Source organism: Berghia stephanieae, chromosome 15 (genome assembly GCF_034508935.2).
Source record: "Berghia stephanieae isolate SIO BIC M18660-M18661 chromosome 15, UCSD_Bste_1.3, whole genome shotgun sequence".
Taxonomy (NCBI): domain Eukaryota; kingdom Metazoa; phylum Mollusca; class Gastropoda; order Nudibranchia; family Aeolidiidae; genus Berghia; species Berghia stephanieae.
Genome location: NC_088374.1, coordinates 2,436,627 through 2,451,626, shown reverse-complemented (window position 1 = coordinate 2,451,626; position 15,000 = coordinate 2,436,627). Strand labels below are relative to the sequence as shown.

General features: G+C 31.6%; 1 protein-coding gene across 5 annotated transcripts in view; it reads left to right on the top strand.

The window, feature by feature from the left end:
• The window catches only part of LOC144960265 (uncharacterized), a 38,454-nt gene that overhangs the window by 3,620 nt on the left and 19,834 nt on the right, over positions 1-15,000 (top strand). Inside the window, exons 2-11 of one of the 5 annotated variants that reach the window (XM_078893304.1) lie at positions 4,542-4,704; positions 5,906-6,001; positions 6,209-6,301; positions 7,888-7,962; positions 9,324-9,398; positions 10,449-10,523; positions 11,882-11,956; positions 13,440-13,514; positions 13,879-13,953; positions 14,684-14,758. In XM_078893304.1, the coding sequence (XP_078749430.1) occupies positions 4,638-4,704; positions 5,906-6,001; positions 6,209-6,301; positions 7,888-7,962; positions 9,324-9,398; positions 10,449-10,523; positions 11,882-11,956; positions 13,440-13,514; positions 13,879-13,953; positions 14,684-14,758 (781 nt within the window). In that variant the 5' untranslated portion in view covers positions 4,542-4,637. Of the gene's footprint in view, positions 1-4,514; positions 4,705-5,905; positions 6,002-6,208; positions 6,302-7,887; positions 7,963-9,323; positions 9,399-10,448; positions 10,524-11,881; positions 11,957-13,439; positions 13,515-13,878; positions 13,954-14,683; positions 14,759-15,000 lie in introns of those variants that run through there. The other 4 variants (XM_078893303.1, XM_078893305.1, XM_078893306.1 and 1 more) reach the window with 4 other exon arrangements.

Genomic DNA, 15,000 nt, shown 5'->3' with positions numbered 1-15,000 from the left:
CTGGCGTAAAGCTGCGTTAGGTGGTCATGAGAAGTTGCTCTTCCATCACTCTTGATTGGGGAAGCAGATTCCAGTTGTCAGGGTGGTTCAGTTTAAACAGAATATTTCCATATGGTTCATAACGAAAGGCTCTTGGGTCAGTAACAGTTGGGTCTCCTACCATCTTTCCTGGACTGGTTGACGTTAAGGGTGTTACGTCATCAAATGATTGAAAGAAGCCATATATATGTCAAGTAATGCACCTTGTATGGAGTCATGTCTTCATTCTTGCGAGATATTTTAAAACTTGTAATGTAGTCAGATGGAGTGAAAATGTCACAAGGTCTAACACTTTTCGTAAACTGTCTGTCAATCGCTACATGTATGGAGACTCACTCCATCTGAGTATGTCCTTTCTCTAAATACTTCTGTTCGACTGTGACGCCATACTTTCTTGCAAAAAAGCTCAACATTTTGACATCGTCTTGTTCCTATTTTGATAGATGCATCCATCGCTGTAGATTATTAAATTGTTGTAAATGTCAGCTATTAATTTTGCGCATAAGTAGTTGTAGAGACAACTACACAACTCGTTAGCGGTTAGACCTCCCTGTCAACTTAGTCCTATAGTAAAGTGCAGAGGCTTGAAACTATGGAGATAACAAAACAGCTTGTAGATCCATTGAGATCAATCAAGAATCTGTTGCTCGTTGAACTTTATCCTTTTCCTTTTCACCCCGAGCGTCTCCCATTTTTGGCGATGAGAATTCCATGCCATTTCATCAAGATTTCCACTTTCGTGTTTGACGGATTCGTCGCATTTGTCTTTTCTTGGCTTAAATAAAGCCATGTTATTCTTTTCAACAAGCTTCGTAAAACGGTCGACCACTAGCTGTGACGCCATCCTCGGAGCATTTATCTTTATACGCTTTGTAAATGGCCGTATAAGACCTGAATACGCGTTCCACGTACAATTTATATGTCGATATCCGGAAATAGTGGGAGGCATAGTTTTGATTTTTTTTCAAAAACTTATCAACACAATGTGTTTTCTGTATCATAGCGTTGGGATCGCTTCTTTTCGTGGCTAGGCGTTGCATCTTTCAGGCACCAGCTCCGAATAGTCCAGTCAGTTAGTGAGAGTGTGTTCAAAAAAATTTTGTAGCATACTGATTTCCTCACTCCATTTAATTTGAAAAAAATATTATTAAACTGATCTTCTCTTAGCAGAACTTTTCGTCGAGCGGATATCGACAAGTGTTTTGATAAAGACGCTATTTCTGTTTTGTGCTTTTCTTCCCAATTCTGTAATTCATTCTAAAAGAAATAAAAAAAATACGTTATCTGTCTTCCTCTGTTACTTTGTTCCAATTGGTTCATATTCCATAACAATAACATCTTTCTTTCAATATCTTCGCTTCCTTTTCAACATATTTTCATTTCTTTGATGAATCGTATTTTCTTCCAACATAACATTTCCCGGCTGGTCTTCATTGCCTATCACCAGTATTATTACATTTAATTAGCCGATCAGTTGTGTTTACTATTTGGTCACCTGTCGTATCCAAGTGATTCGTGTTTGAAATGTCTCGTAGTGTCTCCACAACTTCTTCATTGTTAGGTCTATTTGAAGGAGTGACGTTGTTCTCTTTGTTCAATAGAATATTGATGGTGTCATGTGTTGGGAAGGTTGATATCATTTCTGAGTCGTATGGATTGTTTGATCCTAGAAATCAATAAGTAACTTTGACAATATGAAGCCTTTGGAATGATGATTATAATCAGTTTGGTACATATTTATCATCTAGCACCTGTAAGCATTTCTGCTTGTATTCTTTATGCACTTTGTATGCATTACGCAAAGACTTATAATCACATTTTAAAACCCAGTTTCCTAGAAGGAAAAAGACGTGTGCGGTTAAGATTAAAATACTTGAAATAGCTAGATCAATTTGTCTTACAAGAATAAAACAAAACAAAAGAAACAGAAAAGAATAAAGCTGAAAGACTACACGTCTTCTATTATTTATGGAAACAAATTGTCAATACCTTGATCAACAGTTTGATGTGAAGTGTTTGACCCAATGCTGTCCGTTAGTTGTTCATTTATTGTGTTGAGGAAGGTTTGTTGAGGTCGATCATTCTGGTCAGTTTGAGCTTGTATTTCAAAGTATGTTTGAGGAACAAGAATACAAGCATTCTATCCAATAAAACCAGCATGTTATCGAATGGCTTCTTTTCATAGTCATAAGTTATCAAGGCAATGAAATAGATAATCAGAAAATTAAATTATGTAGGCAATTGATACATGAATATTCGGAACTGTTTCCCTAACGAACTGTTTTATTTTTGACTTTTTTTTCCTCAGAACTGAATCATTCATTTGTATAACAATGTTACTATAAGTCGTTCTTGATTATCAATTGAGATTAAACATTTTAGATTGGTACATATATTTACCAATAATAATCTCACTGCACAGAATCCATTTAACTAGTGTTTTATTTTAAAATAAGGATTGATTGAAACATGTTTTATACCCTTTAATAGTATTGTCCGCCTCACCAGTGCAGCTGTTATGTGGTGTAGCCGGTATTGAATATAAATCAAGATCGATCTCTACCATGGCTGAGTTGGAGGTTCCAATCATTAATATATTTAATGCATGAGAAAGGCTGTCAGGCGAAGCTTTTCGTTTTGTCATCTCCACCATCATTCTTCCTCTTTGAAGAGGAAACGTGTTTGATTCTATCTTTTTTTCTTGGATTCTTGGACTTTGAATCAGAGTGATATGCCTATGTAAACGCTTGTAGAAGTGTCTTTTATATAGTACTGCATCAATAACAAAAGTAGTAAAACAAATGAAGTGATGCGGTTATCGCTAAAACAGATCTTACCATGTTTTTGTGTGGTAGGAAGGGGTAGGGGTTAAAAGGTGGCACCATATCAGGATAACATCGACATGTCATAATGATGACGTCATACAATCATGCCATCGGCTGATTGTCATGATCATGTCATACACCATCCACCTGTTATCCAGTAAATTCCAAGGACAGAATCGTTCCATAATTCTCGACGGCGAGGAAAGTTTTATTTTTTTAATAGTGATGGGGGAGAACGGTTGGTCGGGGTATTTTTAAACTAAATCCCTTTTTTCGTACATTGTCTTAGCGATTACAAATGAAGCATCCGGGAAATAATGGGTTTCATTCCCGTTGGCAAAATGTCTTTAGAAATTAATTTTTCAGTAGCTGTGGTATTTATTGCTGCTCAAAATGATTATACTATTATAATATGCTAGGCCTATAGATGTCAATACAACACTATCAATTATAAAACAAACTATACAAGTTACAATTGTAAGCACGAATGTTACCCACCTTCTCAATACTGTATACTGGCGGGATGAACGGGATCTCGAAATTAAATTTTAAAAATAAAAGCATGAGACAAAAGAACTTAGAATATGTTTGCAATTCAAGAAATTGTATTTTTCCCCACTATAATGAAAAGAAACGAATCCCAAGTTTGATATCTGTGGCTATAAAATCAACCTCTAACTTCATCCCGACATAATACAACTTGGAAACGATGGGTCACAATTTTATTAACCCACGAAAACTCGTTATACATCATTTACAAGACGTATTTCGATCACTTTACAGAGGATAGCCCAGTACGTATTAACCCACGAAAACCCGTTATCCATCATTTACAAGACGTACTTCGATCACTTTACAGAGGATAGCCCAGTACTTATTAACCCACGAAAACCCGTTATCCATCATTTACAAGACGTATTTCGATCACTTTACAGAGGATAGCCCAGTACTTCTTCGTCTACCTTGAAATACAAACCAGACGATCAAAGCTCTGAACTAATATCATAGGTTTTATCATCTTGAAACAAAAGAGTAAGAGGGCGCAATTATCTCTGAAGTCGACATCAGAGCTTTGATAATCTTGAACAAAAGAATAAGAGGGCGCAATTATCTCTGAAGTTGTCATCAGAGCTTTGATCAGCGGATTGGCAAAAACGCTACTTCAGAGGTTTGATCAACGGACTACCGTTGTACTTCTTTATCTACATTTAATCTCATCCTGTATCTTGTAAACTTTTATTTACAAATCCTAATTATCCCCCATTATCTCTAGTTTTTCATTAAAATTCCTTCGATCTCCATGACCCCGATTGTAGATCTCCATCAGCATTGAATCACAAAATAGTAAAAATCGACTTCATATAGAAAGCTGTTAATATCTCAACTTGTTCGTAGAACAAATGGTTTTGGCTCCAATAGTTCGTTTCATAATTACGGTTAGAGAATGTTAATAAAGAACCTTTTTCCACAGACTCAACTATGCACCGCCTAGAGTGGAATGCAAACTCTGGACCTTCCGATCATACCACTGCACCGTTCAGAGTGGAACGCGAATCCTGGATCTTCCGATCCTACAAAAGGCTGCTATACCACTACACCATGTGGCCGCATATAGTTCAGCCACATATAAAATATTAAGGATGCATGTTCTGACTTTGGCGTTTCTGATATTTTCAGGCTCAAGGTAACCTGACAAAAGATTCTATCAACAATTTTCTCAAATTGACGATCAAAACCCCAGGCAAGGAAGACACTGGAACATACGTCTGTCTTATGTATTATCTTGATGAAAATTTTCAATTCCATGAAATGAAGGCAGAAGTAAACGTAACGGTTGAAAGTAAGTTCTCTCTCTCTCTCTATCTTTCTCTATGTATGTAACACTATCTTTATCTCAAACACACACACACACACAAACGCACGCACACACACACTATCTTTCTATTTCTCTCTCTCTCTCTCTCTCTCTCTCTCTCTCTCTCTCTCTTTCTCTAGCTTTATTTCTTTTCTTCAACTGCATAATTTCTTCTGTAGAGAGGTGTCCATTTTTTTTCAAATTCTAAAATTATGAGTCTCTTATTCTCACCCATCTTCATGTATCAAATTATTATTATTTTAATTTTTTGGGCTCAATCTCATGAATGCTAGGCTGGCATTGTTTCATGATTCTTTAAGAAAAAAAAATCCGTTATACGACAAAGACTGTAACGGTTATCGCAATATAAAAATTGTTGCTTATATCGTGACAAATACAACGCATTTGTGTGTTAAGACTATCTAGACAATGAGAGGAAATGTATGGATTTACTGAACATATATTTGAACAAGCAAAAACCACTCCACCATCGACACTTCATGACACTTAAGCAGAAAATAGAAATAGTTTTTTTTTTCGATATAATTAAGCGGGCTCTATTTCTGTTTGTTTTTTTTTCGTTTAATCTCGTATGTTCAACTGATAGAAAACGTGTTATTTACATATGAAATCAAATGTTTATCACATTGTTTATGACGTCAACAATAACTATTCTGTATTTTGTCAGGATTGCTGAATTTAGATTTTAGTATCAGGAATGAAACACTCCATCTATCTCGAATGTTCTATCTTGTCAAATCTTTGTTGACTTGTTGACGACAATTTATTGACATTCGACGACAACAATCTTAAGCTGCTACCAGGATAATGTTATTTATATCTTACAGAGATGTGTGAAATTCATTTTTATCATTGTCTTTGAGTAAGGACTTTTACTTACATTAACATATCCGACTCTACAATTGATTGTCAAAACGTTAGAGACAGCAACAAATACCACACACTATCATCCATCAAACACATAATAGTCTTTGTGGTAAGAGTAAATTTAAAAAGACCCAATATAGAGAATTTATGAAAAATCCCAAAACATGTTGATTATAGTAACAAGATAAAATTGCTAGAATGACCGACCCTAGTTTGTTCCACATAAACTTTATAATTACATGACTTTCTTATAATTTGTAAAACTGTTTATCCATCAATCATTTGTATTTTATTACAGATGAGGATATCACTGTAATTGTTAAATATTTGTTAGAGAAAATAACAACATTGGAAAAAAACGGCCAAGAAAAAGAGAAAAGCATGCAGGAAGAAGGTATGTATATATATTAAGACTAAATCAAATGATGGATAAGATATTTGACATGTTATTTCATTCATATTGATACCCAACATTGTAATTTATTTTATCATAACATTTCATATGTTAAGACTGATAACTTTCATAGAACATAACAACTGTTATACATTAGGCACATGGAAACAAATCGTTCACACACGAAACTATCTTTACTTATTTCAGTCACCAAGCTTAAAGATAAACTGGCCGAGCAGGACACAACATTGATGGAGCAGGAGAAAAAACTAAAGGAACAGAGGAAAGACAATGAAAAAGGTGAAATATTTCTAGAGAGTAAATTGCATTTGATCTTCCTAATAAAATCATCGTTTCTCCACAGATGAAATCAATTCATTTATAATTTGCTTTGTCATTAATTTTTGTTCTGCTAAAAAGAAAAATCTGTTTTATTCTGAGTTCATAAATTATTTCAAAACAACAAAAATTTACATTAAAATTGGATTTTATTTAGTTTGTTGTCTTTATAAATGGATTAATTTTATACAAGATTTGGAATTTCAGAATTGCTATACAATGTCCTCACATGTAACAAGTTAGTGCTCTGACTATCAATATCATTGCTAAAGTATGACGACGTTATTAATCTATTTTTTTGTCCAGTGCAGAGTTCTTGTTTTGTTTCTATTCAATGTCTTAAATTGACAAAGGAGATGCATTGCAGTTTTGTACATTATATAATATCTTACGATAAATTACAAGTTTAGTTCTTAACAATCACTTTGAAATCATGTCTCATTTTAAAATCTCGAATAGTCCTTTTATCTAATAATAAATTATCAAATAATTAATTTGATAAACATTAGAGTATTTAGACTTACACTGTAAATATGTAATTTTGACATTTACTATTTAATCTTTATAGGTCTATATAAAATTGACACTGCCTATAGAGTGACACAATATATATATATATATATATATATATATATATATATATATATATATATATATATATATTATTATGTACATCATAACACAGTGATTCATCTTAAATTGACACTTGTTATACAATGGTGCAACAAACATATACTATAATATATCAACACAGCGTTTGAAGTATATAAAATAAGATCACATTCTTATTGTACAATGGTATAGTGGGATATTATAATTTATCCTACATTGTCTGAAGTATATAAAATAAGATGAATTCTTTTAATGTACAGTGCTATACGGAGAAATTCTAATCTATCAATGCATTGTTTGAAATATATAAAATAAGATGACATATTTTGAAATACAATGATATAGCATGGGATTATAATGTAATAAACTATGGCAATACCAATTGTAAATTTTCAGCAATAGATAAATAAAGTACATTTTATCCAATTTTATCTCATTAATGCAGCGTTTTGAAGATAAACAGCAAGTATATATAATATTATAGTGACAGATCATGTGTGTGTGTCACTCTCTCTCTCTTACTCTCTCTCTCTGTCTCTCTCCCCCTCTCTCTCTCTCTCTCTCTCTCTCTCTCTCTCTCTCTCTCTCTCTTTGCCTTTCAAGATTTACAAACACGATACATTTCATACTGAAACTAAATTATATGTATAGCACAGATATGAACGAACCAAATATATTTATCCTTCATCCTTCTTCTCTCCCTCCTGACAAACACTAGACGAATATAATATAAACAGAACCGCATGTACAATCTCATTATAATAGAAACAGCTCCATTTTTGTAAATACAGGGGATATATTTCTTCCACGTTTGTGATTTATGAAGAAAATCTGAATAAAAAAACCGTGGTTTGTGTCATAAATAATATGACGATTATATTCATTTATTAAAACCGAGTTACATAAAATTATAGTCTTTAATATTCTTTACACAGTCTCATCAAGAATTGATTTGTTGGAAGAAATGGAAAAGAACCAGAATCAATCTATAAAAGATTCCATGGACAAAGGTAATACTTAGATTCAATCGATTTACTTTTACATTATATGGAAAAATACTACTATGGATATACATATATGTTAGACTATATTATAGAGTGTGATTGGTCAAGGGTACAATCATATATTATTTAAGGTTCATCATACTGGCTATTATATCACCAAATGAGACAAGAGGGGTAGAAGTCGATACACAACTTTGATGAGCAAAATCAACTTTGCATTCAGCTAAATTCCTGTGAATAAGAAATTGAATTTCCTTCAAATTTTGTTATCTAAAAAAACATTTGAATAAGAAAACTAGTTTTTTGCTCTTTAAAATATGGAAGATTCTCCTACATTTAATTTCTTTACACAGTCTCGTCAAGAATGGATTTGCATGAAGATTTGGAAAAGAACCAAAATCAATTATAAAAGATTCCATAGAAAACACTTAGATAACACACATATCTTTATATAAACTAGTTCCTATTTCATAACGTAAAACTGTTTCTACTATGAATATACATATATTGTAGATTATATTATGGTGTGCCATTGGCCAAGGTAAACTCATAGATCATTTAAGATTCATGGCACTCGCTAATGTATCAACAAAAGAGGCTAGATTGTTAAGGAAGGAAGAAACAGGCATCTATGACAAACTGCTATCTCAACATTGTGATGTTTCCTTAAAATTATTACACAATAAATAATGTATAAAATGTAGCGTCTGGAAATCGCTTAATAAGGTGAACAATTTTACTATAAATTGTTGTGATAAACACTTGCCATCAACAATTATATATTATAATATATCAATACAGCGTATAAAAGATATAAGATTAGATGAAATATATTGTTATACCATTATATTCTATGATATTATAATATATCAATACTGCGTTTGAAACACACAAAATATAATGATGCATTTTTTATACAATGATAGAGTTTCGATTATAATGTTTTAAACTATGGCATTACCAAATGTAAATTTCTAGAAATGGATAAATATATTTCATTGTTTCCTATCTTATCTTTTTTTAATGGAGCATTTAGAATCTATCAAATAAAGTTATATAGTGAAAAATCTTGTGTGAATTTTAAACTCTCTCTTCGCATATCAAGATTTTTTATACTGAAATGTCATACACAATCAACACACAAACTGAATATTTAAACTAAAATTTAAAAGCAATACCTAACTGATATATAATATAAAACTTTGCTGATAAAAAAGCAAGTTTAACAAAAAAATATTTAAGCCTAAAAGCAATCTGAAGAAGAAAACTTTTGTTTTTATTGAAAAAAATTTGATGATTTTCAAATATTAGTATGGAAGAGTTTACATTAACTTTAAAATCAATAACTTTAATTTTCATTTCCACAGTCTCGTCCAGATTTGATTTGTTGGAAGATTTGGAAGAGAAGAAGACTAAATCTATAAAAGATTCTATGGACAAAGGTAACGCATAGTAAAAAACACACATAATTATATTTTTTTTTTAATCTATTATATTTAAAATAACAATTCAATGTTATTTCAAGTAAAACCAATTCTACTATAAAAATGCAGATATCTAAGAGTATCTGGTAACGAATCAGGCGCTCCCAGAGGACCGGTAGAGCCAAGTACCCCGAGACGTCACAAAGAGAAACGAAAAGACTAGGAGGATAGAAGGAGAGAACTCGTTCATATGTCCCCTCCAAGTGGAAGGTCAATCCACTGTACTGGACCTAGCATGATCAGAAGGAAGAGAAAGACGGTCCAAGTTTCACGGCTAGACAATGGTAACAATAAATTGAAGGAAACCAAGATTTACAAACACGATGCATTTCATACAGAAACTAAATTACATGTATAACACAAATATGAACGAACCAAATCTATTTATCTTTCATCCTTCTTGTCTCCCTCCTGATAACCACTAGACGAACATAATATAAAACAGAACTCTTGGAATAGCGTTATTCTGTTCAACTCGACGAAACTTAGAAGAGTTCACTCTGATTTCTCGCGCTTCGCTTATTTAGCACCAGGTTCGAACCCGGATTGGCTAAAAAAAAGTGTTCAAAATCCAGGCAACGCGTGGAATGTAGAGTCCAAACCGAACTCCTTTGGCTTATGTTCTAGCAACTATTGCCATTCCAATTCTAACTTTCACATCTGCTGTGCTGGTCTCATCTTCGGTGTGCAAAACTCCCATGTATTTTAATGAAGTGATTTGCTTTATGTTTTCACGATTGAAATTGATTCTCATCTAAGGGTTGTCTCGGCTCTTCCCTAGAATATGTGACTTTTTGAAATTGATCTCCATCCCGTATGAACAATATCTTTATAATAGAAACAGCTCAATTTTTGTAAATACAGGAAATATATTTCTTCGACTTTTGTGATTTATGAGGCATATCTGAATAAGAAAAACATGGTTTGTGTCATAAATAATATGACGATTATCTTCATTGATTAAAACCGAGTTACATTAAATGATAATCTTTAATATTCTTTACACAGTCTCATCAAGAATTGATTTGTTGGAAGAAATGGAAAAGAACCAGAATCAATCTATAAAAGATTCCATGGACAAAGGTAATACTTAGATTCAATCGATTTACTTTTACATTATATGGAAAAATTCTACTATGGATATACATATATGTTAGACTATATTATAGAGTGTGATTGGTCAAGGTACAATTATATATTATTTAAGGTTCATCATACTGGCTATTATATCACCAAATGAGACAAAAGGGGTAGAAGTCGATACACAACTTTGATGAGCAAAATCAACTTTGCATTCAGCTAAATTCCTGTGAATATGAAATTGAATTTCCTTCAAATTTTGTTATCTAAAAAAACATTTGAATAAGAAAACTAGTTTTTTGCTCTTTAAAATATGGAAGATTCTCCTACATTTAATTTCTTTACACAGTCTCGTCAAGAATGGATTTGCATGAAGATTTGGAAAAGAACCAAAATCAATTATAAAAGATTCCATAGAAAACACTTAGATAACACACATATCTTTATATAAACTAGTTCCTATTTCATAACGTAAAACTGTTTCTACTATGAATATACATATATTGTAGATTATATTATGGTGTGCCATTGGCCAAGGTAAACTCATAGATCATTTAAGATTCATGGCACTCGCTAATGTATCAACAAAAGAGGCTAGATTGTTAAGGAAGGAAGAAACAGACATCTATGACAAACTGCTATCTCAACATTGTGATGTTTCCTTACAATTATTACACAATAATAATGTATAAATGTAGCGTCTGGAAATCGCTTAATAAGGTGAACAATTTTACTATAAATAGTTGTGATAAACACTTGCCATCAACAATTATATATTATAATATATCAATACAGCGTATAAAAGATATAAGATTAGATGAAATATATTGTTATACCATTATATTCTATGATATTATAATATATCAATACTGCGTTTGAAACACACAAAATATAATGATGCATTTGTTATACAATGATAGAGTTTCGATTATAATGTTTTAAACTATGGCATTACCAAATGTAAATTTCTAGAAATGGATAAATATATTTCATTGTTTCCTATCTTATCTTTTTTTAATGGAGCATTTAGAATCTATCAAATAAAGTTATATAGTGAAAAATCTTGTGTGAATTTTAAACTCTCTCTTCGCATATCAAGATTTTTTATACTGAAATGTCATACACAATCAACACACAAACTGAATATTTAAACTAAAATTTAAAAGCAATACCTAACTGTTATATAATATACAACTTTGCTGATAAAAAAGCAAGTTTAACAAAAAAACATTTAAGCCTAAAAGCAATCTGAAGAAGAAAACTTTTGTTTTTATTTTAAAAAATTTGATGATTTTCAAATATTAGTATGGAAGAGTTTACATTAACTTTAAAATCAATAACTTTAATTTTCATTTCCACAGTCTCGTCCAGAGTTGATTTGTTGGAAGATTTGGAAGAGAAGAAGACTAAATCTATAAAAGATTCTATGGACAAAGGTAACACATAGTAAAAACACACATAATTATATTTTTTTAAAATCTATTATATTTAAAATAACAATTCAATGTTATTTCAAGTAAAACCAATTCTACTATAAAAATGCAGATATCTAAGAGTATCTTGTAACGAATCAGGCGCTCCCAGAGGACCGGTAGAGCCAAGTACCCCGAGACGTCACAAAGAGAAACGAAAAGACTAGGAGGATAGAAGGAGAGAACTCGTTCATATGTCCCCTCCAAGTGGAAGGTCAATCCACTGTACTGGACCTAGCATGATCAGAAGGAAGAGAAAGACGGTCCAAGTTTCACGGCTAGACAATGGTAACAATAAATTGAAGGAAACCAAGATTTACAAACACGATGCATTTCATACAGAAACTAAATTACATGTATAACACAAATATGAACGAACCAAATCTATTTATCTTTCATCCTTCTTGTCTCCCTCCTGATAACCACTAGACGAACATAATATAAAACAGAACCGTTGGAATAGCGTTATTCTGTTCAACTCGACGAAACTTAGAAGAGTTCACTCTGATTTCTCGCGCTTCGCTTATTTAGCACCAGGTTCGAACCCGGATTGGCTAAAAAAGTGTTCAAAATCCAGGCAACGCGTGGAATGTAGAGTCCAAACCGAACTCCTTTGGCTTATGTTCTAGCAACTATTGCCATTCCAATTCTAACTTTCACATCTGCTGTGCTGGTCTCATCTTCGGTGTGCAAAACTCCCATGTATTTTAATGAAGTGATTTGCTTTATGTTTTCACGATTGAAATTGATTCTCATCTAAGGGTTGTCTCGGCTCTTCCCTAGAATATGTGACTTTTTGAAATTGATCTCCATCCCGTATGAACAATATCTTTATAATAGAAACAGCTCAATTTTTGTAAATACAGGAAATATATTTCTTCGACTTTTGTGATTTATGAGGCATATCTGAATAAGAAAAACATGGTTTGTGTCATAAATAATATGACGATTATCTTCATTTATTAAAACCGAGTTACATTAAATTATAGTCTTTAATATTCTTTACACAGTCTCGTCAAGAATTGTTTTGTTGGAAGAAATGGGAAAAGAACCAGAATCAATCTATAAAAGATTCCATGGACAAAAGTAATACTTAGATTTAATCGATTTACTTCTACATTATATGAAAAAATTCTACTATGTATATACATATATATTAGAATATGTTGTAGAGTGTGATTGGTCAAGGGTACAATCATATATTATTTAAGGTTGATCATACTGGCTATTATATCACCAAATGAGACAAGAGGGGTAGAAGTCGATACACAACTTTGATGAGCAAAACCAACTTTGCATTCCTGTGAATATGAAATTGAATTTCCTTCAAATTTTGTTATTTATAAAACCATTTGAATAATACAACTATTTTATTTCTCTTTAAAATATGCACAATTCTCCTACATTTAGGTTACATGAAATAAAAATCTTTAATTTCTTTACACAGTCTCGTCAAGAATTGATTTGTTGGAAGATTTGGAAAAGACCCAAAATCATTCTATAAAAGATTCCATGGACAAAGGTAACACTTAGCTATTACACACATCTTTTTATATATACCGTTTACTTTTACATGATATGAAACCAATTCTAATTTGAATATACATATGTTAGAGTATATTATAGAGTGTGATTGGTCAAGGGTACAATTACAGATTATTTAAGGTTCATCCTACTGGCTAATATATCAACAATTTATCTCCTACATTCATCTAATTTCATGTGAATATGAACATTAATTTTCTTCAAATTTTGTTATTTATAAAACATATTTGAATCAGAAAACTATTAAAACTATTTTATTTCTCTTTAAGATATTGACGATTCTCTTACATTTAGTTAAGGTAGGGTTACATTATATTAAAATCTTTAATTTCTTTACACAGTCTCGTCAATAATTGATTTGTTGGAAGATTTGGAAAAGACCCAGAGTCAATCGATGAAAGATTCAATGAACAAAGGTAACACTCATAGATAACACAGTATCTTTAAATAAACGATTTAATGCTATATAATGTGAAATTGTTATATGAATATACAGATATTGTAGAATACGTTATAGAGTCTGATTGGTCAAGGGTAAACTCACAGATTATTTAAGGTTCATCATACTGGCTAATAATATAACAACAAAAGAAGATAGTGTTAGAAGTCGATGTAGGAAGAGAACGACAACAATGACAAACTGCTAACTCACCATTGTGATGTTTACTTTAAAATATTACACAATCATAATGTATAAATGTAGCGTCTGGAAATCACTCAATGAGGTGATATATTTTAATATCAATTTTTGGGATAAAAACTCTCTCTCTCTCTCTCTCTCTCTCTCTCTCTTTCTATCTATCTCTCTCTTTCTCTAACTCTATCTATATATCTATCTCTCACTCTTTCTCTCGATCTCTTTGCCTTTCAAGACATTTTATTGATATGTCATACTGACCTAACACAAGGACTGAATTTTTAACTCGAATTTAAATTCAATAACTACCTGTTATATTATACATAATGTTGTTGAGCATATCAAGTTTTATATAAAAACATTATTCTGTGTAACAATACCAAATTTTTTTTCATCAAATTTTGTGATTCTAAAACATATCTGAACAAGAGAAATATTGACGATTTTGCAACATAAGTATCGAGAAGTTTAGATACATTTAAATTCTATCTTTAATTTTCCTCCCACAGTCTCATCAAGATTTGATTTGTTGGAGGATTTGGAAAAGAAGCAGAGTAGATCTATGAAAAATTATATGGACAAAGGTACACGTAGATAAAACATAAATATTTATATAAACTATTTACTGTTATTATATGTCAAAGGAATTATACTATGAATATACATGTATGTTATAGTATATTATAATGTATGATGTGTCAAGGATTTGTCAAGATTGTTATAATTTTAATATCTATTTATTGTTAAATTGTGTGAAACCAATTCTACTATGAATGAACATATATTGTAGAGTATTGTCAAATGTGCACTCAGAGATCATTAACGG